Source organism: Macaca mulatta, chromosome 9, assembly GCF_049350105.2.
Source record: "Macaca mulatta isolate MMU2019108-1 chromosome 9, T2T-MMU8v2.0, whole genome shotgun sequence".
In the NCBI taxonomy this organism is placed as follows: Eukaryota; Metazoa; Chordata; class Mammalia; order Primates; family Cercopithecidae; genus Macaca; species Macaca mulatta.
Window position 1 is genome coordinate 131,401,272 of NC_133414.1, and position 23,335 is coordinate 131,424,606.

Genomic DNA, 23,335 nt, shown 5'->3' on the forward strand with positions numbered 1-23,335 from the left:
TCTAATCACAGGAGCTGGTTGTACTTTTTCTTCGCAGGCTGCGAAGGAGCCTCTGGAGAGTGGTGATTCCTCCCTCAGCCCCACATTTCTACCTGCTCCCCAGGGCACCTTGTTATTACAGTTCGACTGGCTGGGGTGTGTCAGGCCTCAGGCCAGCCTACCTGGTGGTTTCAAACCAGACTTAATCGAAATGTAAATACTTCTTGGGGCCAGAAAGCAGGACTGTCCAGGTGTTTGAGCAGAGGCTGCAGAGCCTGGGAACCGCAGGAGAGGGTGGGGGCCTGGCGGGTTTCTTCCACACAGAGGCCTGGGGTTCCCTGGGGCCTGTCTGCCAGGGGCTTCTGGAGCTGCTTCTGTCCCCAGGTGACCAACATCACCCCCTGCCCTACTGCTGTATATGCATGCTGTCACTGGGGCAAAGGTAGTGCTGGTGAGAGCATCTGCTCCCCTCCTCCATCCCTGAAGGAAGATGATGGCTTAGAGGTTGATGGATCCAATATCTTGCACTTTAGAGAGGGGGGACCTCAAGGCTCAGAGAGGGTCAGTAACCCTCGTGAGGTTGCACAGTGAGCAGGAGCACAGACAGGTGCACTCATGGAGGGCGAACCATGTGTCCGGTATTGTTCTAGGATCAGCAGTGACCAGTTCATATGCCGGCTCTGCCCCGGGGCAGCATGGTGAATTGAGAGTAAAACACTAGGTGGATGAGATCATGTTATATCTGAAAACAGATGATTTATACATGTGTAAACTAATAATGTCTGATAGTGATGAGTACTCTGTAGTGGATGAGGTGCAGCAGGATTAGATGAGAGAATGAGATAGACTCAGTGTTACCTTAGATGAGGCCTGGGGAGCCTCCAAGTGTGGGTGTGTGGAGGTCATATTAGTTGAGACCTAGTTGTCAGAAAAGGGATGGTCAGGCAGGGGCACAGCCAGCAGGGCGAAGGCTGGGCGATGAGCACAAGCCGCAAGGGTCTCTATGGGCCGGGAGGAGCTCAGAGTGTCTGGAGTGGAGTGCGGGCCTGGGGCATAGTGGTTGTGGGGGAGTCACAGAAGCCATTTGGACTTGATTCTAAACCTGTTGGGAAGTCATTGGAGGATTTCAAGAGAGAGAATTCCATGATTTGCTTTGGGTTTGCATAACTGGCTGCTGGGTGGAGATAGTTTGAAGGCGGCAAGAATGGAGGTGGGCGGGGAGGAGGCTGGTTCAGGTGAGGATGCTGGCCTGGTCCAGTAGCAGCCGTGGGGACACAGAGAGGGGGACAGGTGTGGATTTCACTGCAGAGCCCAGACTTGGGGATGAACCCAGTGTGGCATGGAAGGTGGAGGAGGGAAAGTGAAGGACCCCGGCTGTCCCCTGAGTTTGGGGCTCAACTAGGGCTCCTTTGATCACTCATCTCCCACTGCATGGTGTCCCCACAGCCAGACTCAGGGTCCTTGCCTACGCTAAAACGCCAGGGTGGTGCTGGCCCTGCGTCTTCAGGATCATCTTGGGAAGGTTGACTCACCTGCCTTTCTGGATCCAGAAGGCGGAGGGTGTGGTGTTACCTGGTGCTGGGGATGTTGGAAAACTCAGAACCTGGGCTTTTTCTTGACCGTGTTTAGTGACCCAGCACAAATCTAGAGACATGACCAAGAGGCAGCTTTGAGCAGCCCTGGCTGAAGGGCCAGAGCGGTGGGATGAGGTGGGCTGTGGAGGAAGGAAACCTCCGCCTGGAACCTCGAGGGGAAAGCAGGGCCACAACAGTATGCCAACTGTGTGAGCTGCTTTTTTTTTTTGAGACAGGGTCTTACTCTGTTGCCCAGGCTGGAGTGCAGTGGCACGATCTCGGCTTACTGCAACTTCCGCCTCCCAGGTTCAAGCAATTCTCCCTGCCTCAGCCTCCTGAGTAGCTGAGATTACAGGCGCCCACCACCATGCACGGCTAATTTGCTGCTGTCTGTTGAGTGCTCACTGTGCATGGACTTCTGTGCATTTCCCTGTCATTCCTCACAACCCTAGGTGGCAACATTGACGTTCTTCTTCCCATTTCATAGATGCAGAAACTGAGGCTTAAAGAGTTTTTGGCCTAAGGTCACCCACCTAGTGAGTGGCTGAGCTCACCCACAGGCCCCTCTGTCCTGATATAGGGAGTCTATAACCAGCACCCAACACTGTCTCCAGCACCCCACCCTGCCCACTCACCAGCCATCCACCAAGGGCTGGCTCTGTGCTTGTCTCTCTCTAGGGGTGGGGCATGAGAACCGACCCCATGCAGTCCCCACCCAGAGGTGCCTGCCCTGTGCACGCAGATGCAGACCAGCAGAGCATTTGCAGAAAAGCAATTGTTCTCTTAATGAGGGGTGTTTGGGCAACTCCCTCCTTCCCTCCCTCCCTTGCTCTTTTCTTCCCTTCCTTCTTCCCTCCCTGTTTTTCTTTAGTCTCTCCCTTCCCTCTCTCCTCTCCCACCCCCTCCCTTCTCTTCTTTCCATCTCTCCCTGCAGTTTTTCTTTTGCTGACACCTCTTTCTGAAAAATCGTGGGTGTCTGGCTGTGGGGAGCTGCAGGAAAGCCCAGATGAGGTCTCCTTAGTCTTACCTTGTGGCTGGCAGCGAGGACTTGACCTAGAGCCTCTGACCTTCCACCTCCCTGGGCTCTGAGCTCCAGGGTCCCATGGTCCTCCAAGGCTGTGGGAACCCGTGGTCCCCTCCCTTGCCTTTCCTCTCTTCGCTGACAGAACAAGGGGCCGGCAGAGGACATGTCAGGTTCATCTCAGAGACCTGGAGAAAGACGGGCTCAGCACGATCTGCTTCTGGGGTGATGCGTCTCCTTCACTCACATATTCGAGCATTCACTCGTTCACAGACTGGTCAGAGGTCTGCTGTGTGCCAGGCAAACGTCCTAGGCACCAACAAGCAAAATGGACGTAGTCCCTGTCCTCTTGGGTGGAAACCCAATAAAGACATAAGTGAAAAGCAGTAAAGCGCCACTCCCCGGGAGACACGCGTAAGTGCCCAGAGCAACGTCATGTGAGAGGTAAAAACCTGGAGGACCTAACCTCTCAGCAGGAGTGGATGGAGGAATTATTTTGACAAAACCTATGGGTATGCAGATTTAAAGAAATTTTGTTCTCATTCTGTAAGCTTGAAATGTTTCATTGCAAAAAAGTATTCTGGAAGTGTGTATCTAGCAGAGGAACTGACATATGCAAAGGCCCTGAGGCAGAAAATAACTCCCAGTGAGGAAGCAAGTGATGGCCTCACCACTGTACTTCCGGTATCTCTGCTCACAGCCCCCCCTGAGACCGTGGAAAGGCCCCGTGTTGAGCCTTTGGAAGGCCTCCCTGGGAATCCTGGGTGTCAGCTGGAGGACTGTGTGATGGTGAGGGAGTCGAACCACTGGGGCAGTGCCCGCCTGGGCTGGATTTGGGGGAGGGGGGAGCCTTTTGGGTGAGTCAGCCCTCTCTGGTTGGAAACAGCAGAGTCTAGTTGAGGCTCTGCCAAGGACCTGTGATGATTCTTGTCGCCTTTTGTGGAGAAATTTGCCCGCTAACAGGCCATCTGTGTGAGGTGAGTCACTGTTTCCCCCGTTTTGTTGATTGCAGGCACCTCTGTGTGAGTCTGTTCAGCCTGAACTGCACACACTGATGAACTTCAGTGCCTGGATGAGCAAGCTTCCTGCGTGCTTCAGCTTGGGGTGCATGCGCGGTTCTTCTAGGATTTTCTGAAACTTGGTCGGGGGCTCCTGGACCATGATTGCAGATTGAGAGCCGCTGAGCCGTTCTGGTTCCTGCTTTTTGATGTGAAATGGAAGCCCAGAGAGGGGATGTGTCCAGACCCACACTGAGATCACACAGCGAGGGGAGGAAGCCGGGGTCCTGGCTGACACTTGTGGGGCAGAGCACCCTCTCTTGGCCCTCATCATGGGTTTTGGTGTCCCTAGCCACGATTTCTTCTGCTGACTTCTCCTGCGGAAAGAGATGTCATCTGGGCCCCTGGGCCTGGTGGGTGGGGTGTGAGAATCTGGCCGGGGCTGCTGCACCTGCAGGTGTTTCCTGCAGACGTTCTGCCGGGGAGCACTTCCCCTCTTCTCCCCCCAGGTGACTCCCGGCTGCAGTGTCCTCTAGCGTCTACTGGGTGCAGGGCACTGGGGAGCCATGGGGGATGCTTCCTTGAGCTCGTCTGTACCAGGTACAGTTATAGGGTACTGGGGGTTGCCTAAAAGAATGCTGTGTGACCTGGATGGCTCACTTTTTCTCCCTGGGCCCCTGTGTCTCCAGCCATCAGTGAGGGGCAGGTGTGGGTGATCACCAAGGTTCCTCTCGGCTGTGATGTCATTCATTCTCAGTTGGGTGGAGAGTAGGAGATAATTGCAGCCCTTACTCACTGAACTTTCTTAACTATGCTAAATGCTTTATGTGCATCAGCTCATTGACACCTGTATCTATGAGGTTATAAAGGAGTCAGTTGAAGCACAGAGAGGTTAAGTAAATTTCCTGGAGTCACACAGCTAGTAAATTACATAGCTGGGTTTAAACCCAGGCAGTCTGGCCCTGGAGCATGCAGTCTTAATCACTGCATGATTAAGGCTGAATAATGGTCCCCTAAAGATGTCGTATCTGAATCCCTGCAGCTTGTGAATATGTTACCTACCTGATAAAAGGGGCTTTGCAGCTGTGGTTAAGTTAAGGCTCTTGAGATGGAGAGGTTCTCCAGAGACATCAGGTGGGCCCAGAGAAATCACAAGGGACCTGCTTAGAGGGAGAGTTGACTGTGCCTGTGAAAAGGAGTTCAGAGTGATGCAGCTTGAGAAAGACCTGACCAGCGACTGCTGGTTTTGAAGGTGGAGGAAGGGCCATGAATAGAGGTGGCCTGTAGATGCTCCCCTGCAGCCTCTGGAAGGAACACTGCCCTGCCGACACCTGGATTTAGCCGATGAATCTGATTGCAGACTTCTGACTTCTAGAACTGTAGGATAATACATTTGTGTCTACAGCACTCCATTTGTGCTATTAATAACTTGTTACTGAAGCAAGAGGAAACTCGTGCAGCCGTGCTCTACTCTGGTCTCTTGGTGGCGAGCCCTCCTTTCTGCATACACATTGGATTTTGAATTCTGAGGGATAAAAACCTCATCTTCGGCCGGGCGCGGTGGCTCAAGCCTGTAATCCCAGCACTTTGGGAGGCCGAGACGGGCGGATCACAAGGTCAGCAGATCGAGACCATCCTGGTTAACACGGTGAAACCCCGTCTCTACTAAAAAATACAAAAAACTAGCCGGGTGAGGTGGCAGGCGCCTGTAGTCCCAGCTACTCGGGAGGCTGAGCCAGGAGAATGGCGTAAACCCGGGAGGCGGAGCTTGCAGTGAGCTGAGATCTGGCCACTGCACTCCAGCCTGGGCGACAGAGCTAGACTCCGACTCAAAAAAAAAAAAAACCTCATCTTCCCAACAGAGCCCTCGATGGCTGTTTTACAGTTCAAGAAGCATTTTCTAGAAAGCCTTTTTAAGCCCCACTCCCTTGCCCCAGCTTGCTCTGTTGTGTCACAGGAATGAGGTGGGGGTAGTACAGAGGGAAATGGTCATGGGGAACCTGGGGCCCCAGCCTATGCCCTGCCTCTGTGAGGCTCCATCTGAGCACCCACCTCTCCAGGCATCGTCCTTGGTCCCCTGGGAGTGGGCACCCATGGCGGGTCTGCACTGTGTGCCTGTGCATCTTTGTAGGCTGAGCCTGCAGGGTCAGAGCTGGGTCTAAGCCTGCTCCCCAGGTCCTTGCAGGAACATAAGTGCCCGGGTTTATCTTTGGGTACCAGAGCTGTGCCCGCAGCAGCTCCTATTCGGATGTGGATCAGGGTCAGGCCCCCATCACTGACCATGCACCCCAGGCACGCCTCACCCCGCCCCGGCCTCAGCTTCCTGATCTACAAAATGGGTGTCAAACTGTAGCCCTGCCGAAATTGTGTGCTCGTGGTAGAAGTGACGGAAATAACTCTGTGTGTGGCAAGGGCTTTTCGGTACAGCCATCTGTGGGGTCATCTGTGATGTGCAGGCCAGGTGTGTGCCCCCTCAGAATCCTCCCTGGGTCCCCTGACTCCTCCCCAGGAGCAGCCCAATCCATGGGGGCTTCCCTTGGCCGCAAGCGCTTGAAGGGAAAGGCGAACACAGTTGGGGTGACGAAGGGAGGAGGCATGTGTTTTCTTCCCAGTGACGTTGGGCCGGTCGGCCTGCTTCTTCATAGCTTCCGTGTCTTCTCCTGTGCCATGCGGTGGGGGAGCTTTCTTACGCGTCATTCTGAGGATTAGAGAAAACGGCTGCACAGGCACTGTGGCTGCCATGCTCAGGCCTGCCCTCGCCCCCGACCCGCAGGCCAGCTGCTTCCTGGTTCCAGGGGGCCAGGGGGAGGATCTTAGTGTTAGCTTGAGATCCTGGGCAAGTCCAGTTGTGAGGCAGGGGAGCCCTGTATGGATTTGGGGAATGCTGGCGGGATGGCCTGCCGGCCGGCCCCCTTCTCCCCCTTCTCCCCACTTCCCAGATGGAGCTGAAGGGAAAGGACTCTTCCCTGAGGGAGGCAGATCTTCCCAGGGCCCTTCTGGGAGCTCCCTCCAGTGAGGAGGCTGGTGCTGAGGCTGGGAGGGCTGGTGCCCAGGACCCAGGCTCTTGAGCCTGGATGGAAACTGGGGCCACCTTCGGAGTTCTTGCCACATCCCTGCAGGGCTGGTGCATGAGGGACTGTGTGGTCTCTAAGAAGAGAGGGTTCAGCCCAAGGGTCACCTCCTTCAGGAAGTCTTCCCTGATTCCACAGGCAGGGTTGATTGCGCCTCCCCTGTGCCCCCTCGGTCCCCTCTTCCTCTTATATTGTCACCTGGCATGGGTCAGTGCCACCCACGAGCCTGTGAGTTCTTGTAGGGCAGGGGCCACGTGCCAAGTACCAAGTAGGTCCTCGGTATGAGTCTGCATGGTGGATGGAAGGGGAGGCAGAGCTGAGCTCAGTAAGGCCTTGGTGGGAGGGAAGCCTGCTGGGAATGCAGGGTTCAATGGGAGTGTTGAGGGAGGTTGAATCAAGGACAAGGAAGGGCCCTTTCAACCCCCAGGTCCTGTGACCCTATGTGAGATCAGGACTCAGGGCAGAGTAGTGGTGACAGCTCACATTTACTGAGTGCTAACTGGTGCTAACCACAATCTCACGTAGGCCCTAGCAGCCTTCTTAAGAGGATGGTGTCTCCCCATTTTAGGCTTGAACAATCTGAAGCTCAGAGAGGGTAAGCAGTTTGCCCAGGGTCACACAGCTATGGACAGAGACCAGATGTGAACCATGACCTGGCTGACCCCAAAGCTCTTAGGAATTACACTGCATTGCAATGAGTTTTAAAGGAACCTTGGAAGGGACAGTTCTGGCCTCAGCGTTACTGATATTGGGGGTAAATAGCACCCCAGGAAGTGCTTCAATGGGTCTGTAATTTAAGTTCTTTCCATAGAGATACTATCTGGAGCTGATCTTTAAGGACAAATGCCAGCTCTCTAGACCCCAAGGTGAGGCTCTCAGGTCCTGTCCAGGAGCACAAAATAATGGGATTCCTTTACCTTCCTTGGGATGTGGCTCAGTAGCTCGTGGATTCATCGTGAGGACCTGTGGGACCTGCAGAGTGGCAGCCCAGCTTTTTCTCTGGGCTCATCAGTGTGGGAGGAGACCTTACAGGAAGCAGGAATCTCTGGGGCCGTCCTGGAGGCTGTTTCCTACAGTGGCCGCAGAGAGGCGGAAGTCAGGGATGGCATCTAGATGTTTGGACCAAGTGACTGGGTGATGGTGGTGCTGTGAACTGAGGTGGGAGGCCCTCAGGAGGAGCGCGCTTGGGGTCGAGGTAGGTGGGCATCACTAACTCTTTCCTGGATCCAGTTTGGGAGACCTCATCTCTGTGTTGGAATCCTCTCTACAGGTGCCTCTGCGCTGTGCTGGTTTTGTGCTTTCGTGGCTTCAGACTTTGGGGGAACTTTCTTAGGACCCAGCTCTTGCCTGTCCCTTGAGTCAGCGTCATCCTCGTGGACTGGGAGTTAAGAACCAGGCATTCTTAGGCTCAAATCCCAGCTCAGCCTGTCAGTAGCTGTGTGCCCAGACCCCTGTCCTCTCTGGGCTTGTTTCCTCCTCTGCAAAACAAATCTACTTTACTGTAGGGTCATGAGACCCAGAGACTATGGAGGTGGAGCATGAAGGCCAGGGCCTGTTTCATCCTAGTGTCTCAGTGGCACAGGCTTCCCAGGCCTTGTGTGTACACGATCATGTCCACATGGTAATGTACCTGAGTGCTGAGCAGGTTTTGATTGGCCAGGATCTCTACAGAGTTTGTTTAGCTTCTTTGAAATAGGGGATGCAGAAATTCTGGGGAGAGCAGAAGTAATTAGTACTCACAGGAAAATGCAAATATTTTTGTGAGTATCTATGAAAAATTGGGGTATTTTTCCTGAGCAAGTAGTCCTGTTTATTTCTCCAACAGAATTGCCACAGTTGCAGCAGGGGCTGGCCTACGACTGCCAGGAGCATTTCTCAGGGGTCCACTCACCTCCCTTCCCCTGGCTTTCTCTTCCTCTTTAACCCAGAGAAAACATTATGGGGCAAAAATGACCAAATTTGGGCCTTGCTGCAAGAAGGGGATTACTCTTGTAGTGAAAAGTCAATTTTTGTGGCCAGACTTTTCTCAACTGTGAAAACCAGAGTGGGCAAAAACATCGTGAGCACAAAAATACATTAAAAAATTATTTTCCTTGGAAAGAACTTTTTTTTTTTTTTTTCCAGTTCTGCTACTTCTTGGGAAAAGACATTTTTAAGAAGATCAATAGTGTTTGCAAGAGGACTAGGGGTCTACTTTCTCCTAAGAGATGTAGAGGGATAGAGGGAAAAGGAAGGAAGCCCCAGGCGGGGTGGCGTTGGGCAGTTGGGATGCAGAGCAAGAGGGCTTAAAATGGGATGATGGCCTGCCTCGTGCCTCCTACAGTGCAAGGGCTTCAAGCACATTTTCGAATCGACCCTTACAAAGGGCAGTTGGTTATTAGACCAGTTAGGAAACTGTGGTTCAGAGAGGTTGGGGAAGTGGCCTGTAGTTACTCAGCTTGTGGACAGAGGAGTCAGCAGCCCAGCCCTCCCTGTCTGTTGAGAGCCCCTTCTCTTTCCGCACTGCCCTAGAAGAAGGGGCTCTTGATCCAGGGCTGGGTCAACAGACACAGTGAGATGGGAAGAGGCACACAAAGGGGAGGGGCTGCGCGTACCCTCCACCTTGCTGGGAAGGTGGTCGTATTCCCTTTTTCAGAGCAGAAAATGGAGGCTCAGAGATTTTGGTGTGCAGTGTGGCTTATTTGTTGGTGTTTCTAAGTCCATTTGGAAATCATCTCTTCCCTTCCGGTCCTGCCTCCCCCATCTGTTTGTCCATCCATTTATTCATCAGAGATTGATGGAGCTTTTGCTATGTCCCAGCGCTGTTCTAGGTGTTTGAGAGTTTGGGATACCCACTCCCATGAAGTCTGCATTCCAGCGGGAGGTGAGGCAGAGACTGGCAGGAAGCAATGAGCAGAATAACTCAGGAGCCACACAGAACGCTTGCTGCAGGGCGATGTGTGCCTGGGAATTAGAAACTAACAGTAAAAGAAAGGCGGAGGGGTCCCAAGATGGGGGCAGTGGGGCAGTGGGTGGGGGCAGGTTGTAGGATTAAAAAGGGTGAGTAGAGGCCGAGCATGGTGACTCACACCTATAATCCCAACAATTTGGGAGGCCGAGGCAGGTGGATCACTTGAGCTCAGGAGTTTGAGATCAGCCTGGGCAATGTGGCAAAACCCGATCTCTACTAAAAATACAAAAGTTAGCTGGGCATGGTGCTGCACGCCTGTAGTCCCAGCTACTCAGGAGACTGAAGTGGGGTAATTGCTTGAACTCGGGAGGTGGAGGTTGCAGTGAACTGAGATCGCTCTACCACTGCACTCCAGCCTGGGTGACAGAGCAAGACTGTCTCAAAAAAACAAACAAACAAAAAAAGTAGAGGATTTTCCTTCCTAGTGACAGAAATGTTTTAAATGTTTTGGAACTAAATGAAGGTGGTAGAAGCACAACACTGTGAATGTACTAAATAATACTGAATTGTTCACTATTTTTTTTTTTTGAGACGGAGTCTTGCTCTGTCGCCCAAGCTGGAGTACAGTGGTGAGATCTCCGCTCACTGCAAACTCTGCCTCCCGGGTTCACACCATTCTCCCGCCTCAGCCTCCCGAGTAGCTGGGACTACAGGTACCCGCTGTCATGCCCGGCTAATTTTTCTTTTTGTATTTTTAGTAGAGATGGGGTTTCACCATGTTAGCCAGGATGGTCTCAATCTCCTGACCTCGTGTGGTGATCTACCCGCCTTGGCCTCCCAAAGTGCTAGGATTACAGGCGTGAGCCTCCGCACCCAGCCTAAATTATTCACTTTAAAATGGTTAATATTAAGTGAATTTCATTTCAATAAATGATTTTTTTTTAATGGTGATCAGGGTCAGCCTCATGGAGAAAGTGAGAGCTGTGCAAAAGCTGCAAGTAGGCCAAAACTGTTAACCCGAGGCTGTTTTCTCCCAAGGAGCAGGAAGAGAATTCCAGGAAGAGGGAGCAGCCAGAGCAGAGAAAATGAGACCAGCTGTACCTCGAGGGCCCAATCCAGCCACTGCCTGTTTTTTTAAATAAAGTTTTATGGGAATACAGCCATGCTCATTTGTCTACACACTGTCTCTGTGACCCAGAGACCCTATCTGGCCCTTTGCGGAAAAAATCCTCAGGCAGGAACATGCCTGGGGTGTTTGAGGAGAAGAGTGTGGCTGGAATGGAGTGAGTAGAGGTGAGAGTGGGAGGAGATGAAGTCAGGGAGGCAGTATGTGCCGAATCATGGTGCCCCTGTGAGACTTCCTGCTTCCTGTGGCACCCCGGCAATGTTGGGACAGACACTGGCATCATGCTGATGGGGAAGCTCTGGGAGTGTGTGTGTGTGTGTGTGGCATAGTAGGGTATAGACATAGCTGAACTTAGAGTCAGATGTCAGAGGACCTAGTCTTGAGACCTGCTGTTTGTCCCTTGCCAGCTCTGTGTCCTCAGTTCTGTCATCCACAGAGCCTGATGGTGGTGGTGATGGTGGTAGTGATGGTGGTAATGGTGGTAATGGTGGTGCTGGTGGCTGTGGTGATGGTGATGGTGGTCGTGATGGTGATGATGGTGGTAATGGTAGTCGTGATGGTGGTGGTAATGATAGTGGTGATGGTGGTGATGGTGGTGGTGGTGATGATGGTGGTGATGGTAGTGGTGATGGTGGTGGTAATGGTAGTGGTGATGGTGATGGTGATGGTGGTGGTAATGGTAGTGGTGATGGTGGTGGTGATGGTGGTGTTAATGGTGGTGGTAATGGTAGTAGTGATGGTGGTGGTAATGGTAGTGGTGATGGTGGTGGTGATGGTGGTGGTAATGGTGGTGGTGGTGGTAATGGTGGTGATGGTGGTGGTAATGGTAGTGGTGATAGGGATGGTAGTAATGGTGGTGGTGATGATGGTGGTGGTAATGGTGGTGGTGATAGTGGTGATGGTGGTGGTGATGATGGTGGTAATGGTAGTGGTGATGGTGGTGGTGATGGTGGTGGTGGTGGTGGTGGTGGTGATGGTGGTGGTGGTGGTGATGGTGGTAATGGTAGTGGTGATGGTGGTGGTAATGGTAGTGGTGATGGTGGTGATGATGGTAGTGGTAATGGTGATGGTGGTGGTAATGGTAGTGGTGATGGGGATGGTAGTAATGGTGGTGGTGATGATGGTGGTGGTAATGGTAGTAGTGATGATGGTGGTGGTGACGATGGTGGTAATGGTAGTGGTGATGGTGGTGGTGGTGGTGATGGTGGTGGAAATGGTAGTGGTGATGGTGGTGATGGTGGTGATAATGGTAGTGGTGATGGTGGTGGTAATGGTGGTGGTAATGGTAGTGGTGATGGTGGTGGTAATGGTAGTGGTGATAATGGTAGTGGTGATGATGGTGGTGGTAATGGTGGTGGTGGTGGTAGTGGTGGTGATGGTGGTGGTAATGGTAGTGGTGATGGGGATGGTAGTAATGGTGGTGGTGATGATGGTAGTGGTAATGGTAGTGGTGATGGGTGGTGATGATGGTGGTGGTAATGGTGGTGATGGTGGTGGTAATGGTGGTGATGGTGATGGTAATGGTAGTGGTGATGGGGATGGTAGTAATGGTGGTGGTGATGATGGTGGTGGGGATGGTAGTGGTGGTGGTGATGGGGAAGGTGGTAATGGTGGTGGTGATGATGGTGGCAATGGTAGTGGTGGTGGCAGTGGCTACATTTAGTGGCACCTATGAGGTGCTAGGTATCTTGCATATGGTGCTAATCCTTAACACAGCAATGCCAGGTGGGTAGCAGTGTCTCAGTTTGCAGGAGAAAACACGGAGGGACTTAACCAAGTCCACACAGGTGGTATGTAGCAAGGCTTAGATAGCAGTGCAGTGACACCTGCTTACATTGCAGTGAAGATGTCATGAGGCAGTGGATGGTTGTGTCCTGGTGAACAGTGCAACTGTCAGGGAGGGGAAGTAGCCTTCGTGGGGGAGGTGGCCTGGTGTCAGCACTGACCTCCCTGGAAGGGTTTCCTGGGAGGGACTGTCCCCAGTCTCTCCACCTCCCCTGGGCCACACCAGAGTGTTCCTTTCTCTCAGGCCCCATGTGCTGGAAGGGGCCCTGTCCCCATCCCCATGGCGACCAGTTACCCAGCCTGGTGTTGGTTTTGGTTTTCCTATTTGAGGTTGTGGGATCCCTCTGGTTGAGGCTGAGGTTTTTCTGCTCTGGAAACCCCAACTGTGTTGTGGCCGTGAGGAGGGGCCTGGAGGTGCTGGCACCTGCCCACAGACCGCAGGCCCCAGATGCCCTGAGCCGCCCCATGCGCCTAACACCATCCAGCCAAGACATTTCAGACACTCATAGCTGAGAACTGCGGCACAGGGAACTTTCTGGGGTCAGGAGAACTGTGTCTTTGCTCCCCATGTCCGCTCCTGTAGAGGACAGAGCCGCTGGGAAGGCTGGGGTGTATGACGCCCCGGTTCCCATCTGCCCGTGCCTTTTGCCCCCGCTTTGGGTGGAATCCTTGAGCACAGCAAGCCCCTGACTGAGTGGCAGGCGGCCAGCAGGCCCGGAAAGGGTTCCAGCCACTCTCGCTGCCTCCTGGCCTCACAGTTCTGGCAGTTGCTCCCTGGCCTGGCTGTGCCCACATCAGAGTGTCAGCCCTATGAATGGAACCTGGGGCTGGATCCTGCACAACTCGACCCATTCCTTAGGTCTCTGAAGTGATTCTCCTCACGTGAAAAGAGCCAGTCCCCACCAAATGGTGGAGCTGGTGGTGCCAGCTGTGGAATGCACCCTTGGACAGGGAAAGGCTCTGTGTCCCCCAGACCACCCCACTTCCCTCTCTTGCCTGCCACCTGGGGTCCTATGCTCAGCTAGGAAAGTGCTGGACACACTCGAAGGCAGCAGGACCATGGCGCCTAAAAGCTCCTGATGCTTCCTGCCCCAGGGAACAGTGGACCGATGCCATCCAGAGGCACTGCACAAGCCCCATCTCGAGAGATTCCGGGTCACAGGTGTTTTGGCAGCCCTTCATGTTGTTTTCTTCTAAACCTCTCAATCAGGGGATAGTTACGGGGAGCAGTCTCCTCCTGACGCCACTAGACCTTGACCTCCCAGCTCCAGCACTTTGGGGCAGTGCAGTAATGGAGGAACTGAGGGCAGGATGAGGACCGAGGCTGGATTCCCCCTGATTCTGGAGAGTGTGCAGAAAGGCTGTGTAGAGGAGGTGCACCGAGTCAGGGACTCAGCCAGGGGCTGGCTATTCTTAGAAGGTGAGAGCCGTGGAGACAGAATGAGACCCTTGGCCTATATCTGCCCCACTCCACCCCTTCCCTGCCTGGCCCACTCAGTGGTCTCCTCATCATGTGTCTCACCTGTGGGGATCTTAAAGCAAACTCTTGACAGAGGGGCTCTGCACCCTGTCCTGGATCTCAGATGACGAAACTGAGGCTAGAGAGATGGTGCTTTCTCCCACCCCCACCCGAAACCAGGGGCCTGTCTCCCTTTCACAGTGGTTGCCAAGTGCACTGGGTTGGAGAAAGTCCCCTACAGGCTGAGGTCACCTCAAATACACTTGGCTGGAGTCATGTTGCTTCTGAAAAGGCTTGAGTCACTTGGTGACGCAGCCCCTGATCAGGCCCTGTAATTGGGATCTCGCCTTGTTCGGGGCTGGATGAAAAGAGACTTAGAATCAGTGAGAAGCCACATGCCCACCTCATCAGTTTCAGCTGGTGGTGTCACTCTGGGGGTGGCAAAGGTGGCAGAGCCCAGGTGGATGGAAAATAAGTATCAGTGGAGGGGAGGGAGGAACAGAAGGCAGTAGACACAGGGGTAACCCCTTCTCATCAGAACAACTGGCCGCCTCCACTTTGCCCAGGCCAGATCTGACTCTGAGAACACCCACAGCCTCCCCACCGTGACATTTTCTGGAAATCCAGCCCTGCTGGCAGCACATTGGGAGCTGAGTCCTGAAAGCCCACCTGGGTAGAAAAGAACTGGATGGAGTCTTTAGTCCCGCAGACATCGCAGGCGGAATTGTGACACTGCTTTCCACTCGACTGCAGATGAGTCATTGGCCTTTTGTGGCTGGGAACGCAGTGGAGTGATCCTTCCGCATGCAGTCACTGCAACACCTGAGACCCCCCCAGACTGATTCAGTTGAGGGCAGCTTCTCCAGTTTTCAGGGCTTTCCTTCCTCCCCCTCCAAATTCATAGTCGAAAGACCCGATTCATGACATAGTTTGGGTTTCTAACAAATGTGGCCCCCTGCAATAGCATAATGCTGACTTTTCTGAACCACAAGCCAGTTTCTGCTGGGAAGTCCTGGGGTCTCTGTAGCCTGTGCCCCTCACTACCCCGTGTGCTTGTGCCTTTAACCAGCAGTGCCCCCAAACTATTCTGGAAATGGGGGTGGCAGTTTCTGTGGCCCCATTCCTGCTGCCTCTGGTTATGCCTGGCCCCAACCCCGGGGTTTCTGCTCTGAGCTGAGAGCTGGGGTGGCCGTGCCATGTTACCCTGCCCTCTCCATACGAGGACCAGACCCATTCAAACTCTAGAGTGACCCATGACATGTGGCTTGGAGAGAAAAGATGAGTTGGCCAATCAGATTTGCTCCTTGAGCCTTTAGAATGAGGATTCCGGGAGATGGGTAGTGAGCTGGGCTGAAGGGTTCTGAAGACATAGCAGCCTCAACAGCTGCAGTTCTAACTACCCAGGATTAGTGCAGACATCACAAATGAAGAGCACAGTCTCCACAAGACCACCCTCACTCCAGGCACCTGCCACATGGTTGGGGAGTCCCCAGGCCACTGGCATTTCTGACCATGGCAACAGATTTAGGGATTCCCCTGAAGCTCTCAGGTTGGATAATTCGCTAGACTCCCTCACAGAACCCAGTGCAGCGCTATACTGACAATTACAGTTTTATTATTGCAAAAAGATACCCAAACCAGTGACAGGGAGAGGTGCCCAGGGCAAGGTCTGAGGGTCCCAGATGTGAAGCTGCCATGGATGTGCCACCTCCTGGCACATTGGTGTGTGATTACCAGGAAGCTCACCCAGGCCTCGGTGTCTGGAGTTTTTATTGGAGCCTCCTGGCACGCTTGGTGTGTGATAACCAAGAAGCTCACCCAGGCCTCAGTGTCTGGAGTTTTTATTGGAACATCGTTATGTAGGCATGATTGATGGAATCCCTGGGCACATGGTTGAACCCAATCTCTGGCCCCCTGTCTCTCTGGAAGTCTGGGTGATATCACGTGGCTCAAAGCCTCAACCTTCTAATCCCATGACTGGTCTCTCTGGCATGGCCAGCCCCGCCATGAGTCATCTTGTTAGCATAAACTGAGATATGGCTTCAGAGGCCTACCATGAATGAAAAAGACACTCCTGTTACTCAGAAAATTCCAAGGACTTAGAGGCCACCTCTCAGGAGCCAGGGACAAAGGCCAGTCAGATTCTTTATTATACTATGACCAGTTGGGGCCTGTGCAAAGATGTGAGTATGTCCTGATCTGTGGGGATGCCAGGAGTGTGGGGATGCCCCAGAGGGGTGTGGCCCATGGGAAAACAGGCCCCCACTTACTCAGGGTCCAGAAAGCACGGCAGGTTCACTGTGGATCTTGCCTTCCCGTCCCCAGGGATGACTTTCTCTTCTCTGGGATCTGTAAACAATAAAGGTCCAAGGGTCAACAGAAGGCAAAGAGGCATTCAGTAGACAGGGTGTGTGTGTGTGTGCGCACGCAAAATAGGTGTGAGACTTGAGGTAACTTCTGCCCAACTTCACAGGGAGATGATCAGGGCCTGGGGGAGAGTGGGGGGCAGTGGCCCCTGAGGCCATCTCATTGGCCCGGACCCCTCAAGGCCGCAACTGAGCGGTGCTCTCCCTGCAATCTCGCTTAGGCTTTCTGGTGTAGGAGGGGCCTCATACGGTTTGTCCTCCTGCCCCTGTGAGTGGCCTTGTTAACGGCTTTATGGCTGCCAGGCATCCTGCTGTGAGAAGAATGCTTGACTCAAGTCAGGCAGGACGCAGCGACCTTGTAGAGTCAGAGCCCAGGATCACCGCATTCTGGAGCTGGGAGGAATATTTTTCAGTCAACTTTTCCAAGCCTGTTTGTGTGTCTTCGGGTCCTTTTTAGAAGACGTAGACAGGGCAGAAATAACAAGTCAGAGAGGAAGAAATTCCTAGAAAGAGTGGTCGCGTCATCCTTTTGCTCACTGATTTCAGGGACTTTCTCTTGACTTACAGCAGTGGTTCTCAAAGTGAGAGTGCACCAGAATCACCTGCAGAGCTCATTAAGTCACCCATGCTGGCCAGTGTCTGATTCCGTAGGTCCAGGGTGGGCCCAGGAAGCTGCATTTCTAACTGGCTCCCAGCGATGCTGATGCTGCTGGTCCAAGGACCACCAAGAACCACTGACTTAAGGGCAAGAAGGAAGCTCCTTCCAACAAATGCATAGAACCTTCCTTAGTTTCCCTCGTGGAACCTTTCTCTGATCAATCGCGCATTTGTCACCAGGGAGGAAAAGAACATTAGACTAAGAGTCAGAACAGCTGAGCCCTGGTTCAGGTTATGATACGCACTGCCTGATTGAGGCAAGGTTCTTTCCTTTCTGAGACTCTGTTTCCGAATCTGTCAAACGGGTTCAGTACTAGGACCTACCTCACAGGGGTGGTGTGGGAATTGAACTAGGTGATGTGTTACTGGTACAAATTCCCTGACTCTGGGAGTATAGCAAAGGCCACACAAGCCGTCCAGGGTCAATTGTTTTGCAAAGGTCTATTCCATCCCTCCCAAGGATGGTATGTGAAGCTGTTGGGCTTAAAGGAGCCCAGTAAGTTAGACCTTAGCCTGTCCAGATCACCACTATTGCTGGTTTTGCCAGTGTCCTTTGGAGGAAGGGGCTGGGCTGGCAGTTCCACTCCACAGTGCCAGGTAGTTACAGGGCTCTGGGGGCTGTAGGCCCCTCACTGCTTGGAACCCATCATCGCTGCACCCCAGCCACATCCCACTGGGCTGACACTGCCACAGGGACAATGCCTTCCTGGAGCTCAGGTGGTCCCACTGCCCTCCCCAGAAGCACCGCACCTCCTCCAGCCTCAGCTTCTCCCTTCCGTTCTCCATGCCAGCTCATTTCAGCCTCTGCCTTGAAAGCACAAACACCACTCTCAGAAACAGCAAAGGCAACAAGAGTAACAGCAAGTCAGTTTCTTCCCCCACCGAGACAGCCTCTTCTCCCATGGCAGTTTTTTGGGGGGAATGATACTTTTATTCTTCCCTGGGGATAGCCACAAGAGAAGGAAACGCATTAGTGTCTCAATAACTCACTGAGACGAGTGCTTGGCCCATGCTTGAGGATCAGTGGCTTTTTATTATTACTTTGCTTCTGCCTTCCATCGGGCACTCCATTCCCTGCTAGGACATGCCCTCCTCCTGTGGGGCCCCCACCCCTTTGTTAACCACTCTCCCTCCTCCTGCCTTACCTCCCCCTTAACACACTTCCCCAGCCTGGCAGGAGGGCACCTCCTGGAGGACATTGCTGGCAGCTGGCAGCCGAGGGAGCCCCCGGGGCCAGAGAAAGCAGGAGTGAGAGTGGGATTGGACAAGCAATGCCCTCCCTAGAATCTGTCCCCTCTAAAGGGCCAGTGGCAGCCATGAGTCAGGGAACACCCCACCTTGCTGTTGTCCGCCTTTCTCCAGGTTTCGTCTTGGACTCCTTCCTACGCAAGGCCACCTTGGTCCTCTGGTGCCTTCCCCAGAGTGGGAGCCCCCCTGATTGGCCCTGGGCCTCGGTCACTGCCATTTTCCCTTGCCTGGTGGGGTCACCCTTCTCCATGCAGCCTCCCCTACCTGCCTGGCTACAGCCCCAGCTGTCTTGCTCATCTTTGCTCTCTGATGCATGGAATGAGCTGGATGAGGTCAGGAACCAGGTCCTCTTCCCTGACTCGTTACTGGTAGCTGGAAGGTAAACCCTGAACAGCAGAGGATCCTTTGGGAAAGCAATAAAGCCCGAGGCTCCTCGGGACAGGAAATAGCAGCGAGCCAGCGCCAGCAGAAGATCTTGCTCCTGCCTGGGTGTGTGGCTTATTCCCTGGCTCCATTCATTCCTCTCCCTGAGCCTCAGCTTTCTCATCTGTGAATAGGGTCAGTACCTCCTGAATGAGGGCCGAATGTACAGTGCGCAGAGGTCAGTGCTCAGCCCAGAGGGCTGGCAGGGAGGGAGGAGGGAGGTTGTCATCTCTTCCTGCAGGCGCTCATGCCTTTACCCAGTCAGCCAAGTAACTTAATGGAAGCTCGTAATTAAGCAAGTGTTAGCTGCACCCCCCACCTTCCCAGGAGCAGGTCTGACCCGAGCTGGGAGAGGGCTGTGGTCCAGACAAGGGGCTCTGCCTCTTCAGGGCAGCACGAGAAGGGACACTAGAGCTGGAGCTTGAAGAACAAGCCTTCTTGGCAGAGAAAGCCACACCTGCAAGGTCAGAGTGGGGGGGAAACGATGATGCATACAGGGTTTGGAGGGGCTGCCAGGTGGCCGGACCTAAAGCATGACTCAGCAGATACAGTTTGGGCATCTACAGTGGACCAAGGAGAAGGTGACAGAGAACCAAGAAACCCAGGTCCCTGACACTACGGGTCTGCTATCAGCGCAGGGGAGACTGATGATGGGCAAGGAAACAAATAAGTGGGAAGATTTCAGGTGGTGATGAGAGTTGTGGGCTGGGGCTGGGAGTCCAGCAGTCACTCTGCACGTAGAGGTTGAATGAGTCCATGAAAGTGGCATGCGTTGAGAGAACGGATAAATGGATCTGTAAGCTGATGTGCATGTTCAACAGAGAGAGACAGACAGACTGACCGACCAGTGCTTCCCACACACTTCCATGGCACGTGGAGACTGGGCCTGCTTCACAACCAAGGTCAGAGAAGACCTCCAGGAAGGCAAAATTCAGGCTAAGACTGGAAATGTGGGTGAGAAACGTTCAGAAAGGTAGGAAGAAGGTGCTCCTGGCAGAGGGAACAGTGAGTGTAAAGGCCCTGAGAGCAGAGGCAGGGAGGGAAATAAAGCTTAGGAAGACGATTACCGAGGCCCTGAACCGGGCCAAGGAGAACGGGCTGAGCCTGTGGGTGGTCAGGCCTGGGAACTAGTCATTCCTGCTGCTGGGACCTGAGCACAGGGGAGGTGGGAGGTGATGGCCCCAGCTTTGTAGGCCTAACACCCCTCCCCAGCAGGGAGGTGGGCCTAGGGCAGCTGGGGCCATAGGACCAGGACACAGGAGGAATTTTTGCAGTGGCGTGACTGGGCCCTGCCACCTCTCGGGATACAGAGAAGCAATCAAGTCCTATGAAATAATAAACAGTGCCAATACTTCAGTTATCAAATATGCAGCTTCACAACGCTGCAGCAGCTTGAGAGCCAAACATTTGTCTAGACTTGGTGCCCTCTCTGAGGCAGGTTTTGTTTGTTAAGAAGTGAAACCTTCTCCCAGCCCATCTGAGTTATGGAAGGTTGGATTTATTTCATGGGACTTTTAGAGGAACTGGAAGCCAGATGTGAGGTGAGAGGCCATTCTGGGTGCCTGCTGTTATTTAGGGGGATCCCCTGCTGAGAACATCCTTGTATTAACTCCTGTTGCTGCTATAACAAATTGCTACAAACTAAGTGGGTTAAAACATCGCACATTTAGTATCTTACCGTTCCGTATCTTACCGTTCCGGAGATTGGAAGTCAGACACAGTCTCAGTGAGTTAGGGCATCAGCAGGGCTGTGTTCCCTCTGGGGGCTCCGGGGAGAATCCTTCCTGGCCTGCATGCCTTGGCTTGCGGCCCCTTCCCGTCTTCCAAGCCAGCAATGGCTGGTGAGTCTTTGTCACATTGCATCACTCTGACAATGGCTGCTCTTCCTTCCTCTTCCACATTTTAGGACCCTTTTGGTGACAGTGGGCCCACCTGGATAATCCAGGATAATGTCCCTATTATTATCCATAATTTCTTCCACAAACTTAATGCTCATTTGCCATGGAACCTAATGTACTCACAGGTTCTAGGGATTAGGGCATCCCTGAGGGTGTTATCCTGCCCACCATAGTCTCCCTGCCGTATTCTGGAAGCTGAGGAAATAGGATTGAGGAGGAAAGTGAGCCCAGGCAGTAGCTGGAGAGTCTGCACCCTTGGCTTGGAGCTGCCTCCAAGTGGCTCACCTTTCCCACTGCCTCCACCCCCACCACAGCTGCCCCATCACTAACAGATCTCCTCCAACCCCTGTTCTTTTCCTAAATGTTGGTCAAAATGGTCATTAAGTAAAGCAGCATTTTTCCACATCCCTACCCTTGACTTACTTTTTCTTTTGAAAGTACCCAGGCTAGAGTGCCGTGGCATGATCATAGCTCACTATAGCCTCAAACTTCTGGGTCCAAGCAATCCTGTGCACCACCATGCCCAGCTACTTATTTTATTATTTTTAGTAGAGACGGAGTCTTGCTATGTTGCCTAGGCCGGTCTGAACTCCTGGGCTCAAACAAATCCTCCCATCTTGGCTTCCCAAAGTGCTGGGATTATAGGCATGAGCTACCACACCTGGCCCCAACCCTTGACATTTTAGAGCCAACCATTCTTTGTTCCAGGGGGCTGTCCTGTGCACAGCACAATGTTTAACCACATCCTTGGCCTGTACCCACTAGCTGCCAGTAGCACCTCTCCACCCAGTGGTGACAATTAAAAATGTCTCCAGACATTGCCAAATGTTCCCTGGGAGGCCATCGCTGGGGTTGGGAACCACTGAAGTAATGCCTTTGATGTCTGTCTTCCCTGCTAGCAACACTGCCTCTGGCACCTGCAGAGAGCTCGCCGCTTAATCGGTGCTCAACACATATTGGTTGAACGAATCAGTGAACCTATGTTAACTTTCTTAATGAATAAATCTATAAGTGTGCGTGTATAAAATAGACTCCTGGTTTCCATAGACTGGCTGCCTGAGAATCACTCGGGGATCCTTGTAAGAAGTCACATTCCTGGGGTCCAGTCACAGAGGATTGGGGTGCAGCCTAGAAATCTGTATTGTCAAGAGTGCTTCATCAGTTCCCCCAAAAACTTAAACACATATACCATATAATCCAGCAATTTCCCTCCTGAGTATATACCCAAAAGAATGGAAAGCAGGGACTCGAACAGATACTTGTATGCAAATATCCATAGCAGCGTTATTCGTAATAGCTAAAAGGTAGAAACAGCCCACATGTCTATCCCCAAATGAACGATAAACAAAAGGTTGTATATCCGTACAAAAGAATATTATGCAACCTTCAAAACGAGTGAAGTTCTGACACATGCTGCAACATGGGCGAAGCTCGAGGACATTACGCTAAGTGAAAGAACAGACACAAAAGAACATGAATTGTAGGACTCCCTTATGCGAAGTATCTAGAGTAGTCACAATCATAGACATGGAGCGTAGGAGGGAGGTTGCCAGGGGCTGGGAGGAAGGAGGGAACGGGAGTTAATGTTTAATGGGTTCAGAGTTTCAGTTTGGGATGATGAAAAAGTCCTGGAGACGGAAGGTGGTGATGGTTCCACAGCAATGGGAACATCCTTAATGCCGCTGACTCATTCACCTAAATAATGGTTAAACTGGTACATTTTATGTTATGCATATTTTGCCGCGTGCAAAAAATGGTGCTTCATGCCTGCAGGTCTGAGAATCAGTAGTGTGTGAAGGGAATGAGGAGCAGGGGATAGGCCTGTCGAGTTCTAACGACCCTCCCAGGCCTCACAGCTGCTGGGATGGGAATGTCTGACTCTGCTGAGCTAGGATTTAGGCTGATTTCTTGAGAGGATGGCCCTTCTCTGGGCGTGCATAGAACCTCTAGGCCGCCTGAATGAGAGCTGCGGCTGGATGAGGATTGACTCGTCTGGAGGCCACATGTACCGTCCCCCGGGCAGCTGCTGCCCAGCTCCGGCTGCTTCTTGCCATGTCAGGTGCCTGGCTGTGCGAGAGACGTCCAAGATCTGGATTTCGATGTGAAATCTCCTCATTTTTATTTATTGCAATATTTTTGGGGGAACAGGTGGTGTTTGGTTGCATGGAATGTTCTTTAGTGGTGATTTCTGAGATTTTGGTGCACCCGTCACCTAAACTGTGTACACTGTAGCTAGTGTGTAGTCTTTTATCCCTCACCTCCCTCCCACCCTTCCCCCAAGTCCCCAGCATCCATTATATCATTCTTAGGCCTTTGTGTCCTCATCTGGGAATCTCCTAATTTTTCAATGTTGGCAACCGGTTCAGTGAACAAGCAAGCAGACAAACAAGCCATCTAAGGGACACACTGGTGACCCTGCGGGCCTCTGGTCCAGCCTGCCGCTTTTCTGGGAGCTCACAGGCTGCGGCCCCAACTAGATCCTTGCTTCTGCTCCCGTTATGGCTGCCACGTCACTCCTGAAGTCTGACACCAGCTTTCTCTTTGATCCTCTGAGAATTTCTCTTGTATTCGGGGCACCCAGAAATGGTGGTTTATAGACAGAACAGCAAGAGCAAGAGCCCAGGGTCTGGATTCTGCTCAGGCTGGGATCTTGGCTCTGCCATTTATGAGCCACGGGGCCATCGGTGACTTGCGACCTTTCCCCCATGCCTGGATTTCCTCATCTGTCAACTGGGTATATAACAGTTCCGGCCGGCCGGACGCAGTGGCTCATGCCTATAATCCCAGCACTTTGGAGGGCCAAGGCGGGTGGATCACTTGAGGTCAGGAGTTTGAGACCA

The 23,335-nt window shown here is 52.9% G+C and overlaps 2 protein-coding genes across 6 annotated transcripts in view; one reads left to right on the top strand and one right to left on the bottom strand.

Annotated features, from left to right (window-relative positions):
• Window positions 1-23,335, top strand: part of GRK5 (G protein-coupled receptor kinase 5) — a 253,439-nt gene that overhangs the window by 95,269 nt on the left and 134,835 nt on the right. The window lies entirely within an intron of this gene.
• LOC144331047 (uncharacterized) lies at window positions 4,462-22,611 on the bottom strand. The gene is made up of 9 exons (XM_077945640.1): window positions 22,505-22,611; window positions 19,439-19,539; window positions 18,917-19,054; window positions 18,264-18,546; window positions 16,872-16,978; window positions 16,174-16,252; window positions 15,107-15,167; window positions 5,419-12,312; window positions 4,462-5,112 (listed from the first exon to the last, which is right to left on the bottom strand). The coding sequence occupies exons 1-8, from the start codon at window positions 22,609-22,611 to the stop codon at window positions 11,086-11,088; spliced, it is 2,103 nt and encodes a 700-aa protein (XP_077801766.1). The 3' UTR covers window positions 4,462-5,112; window positions 5,419-11,085.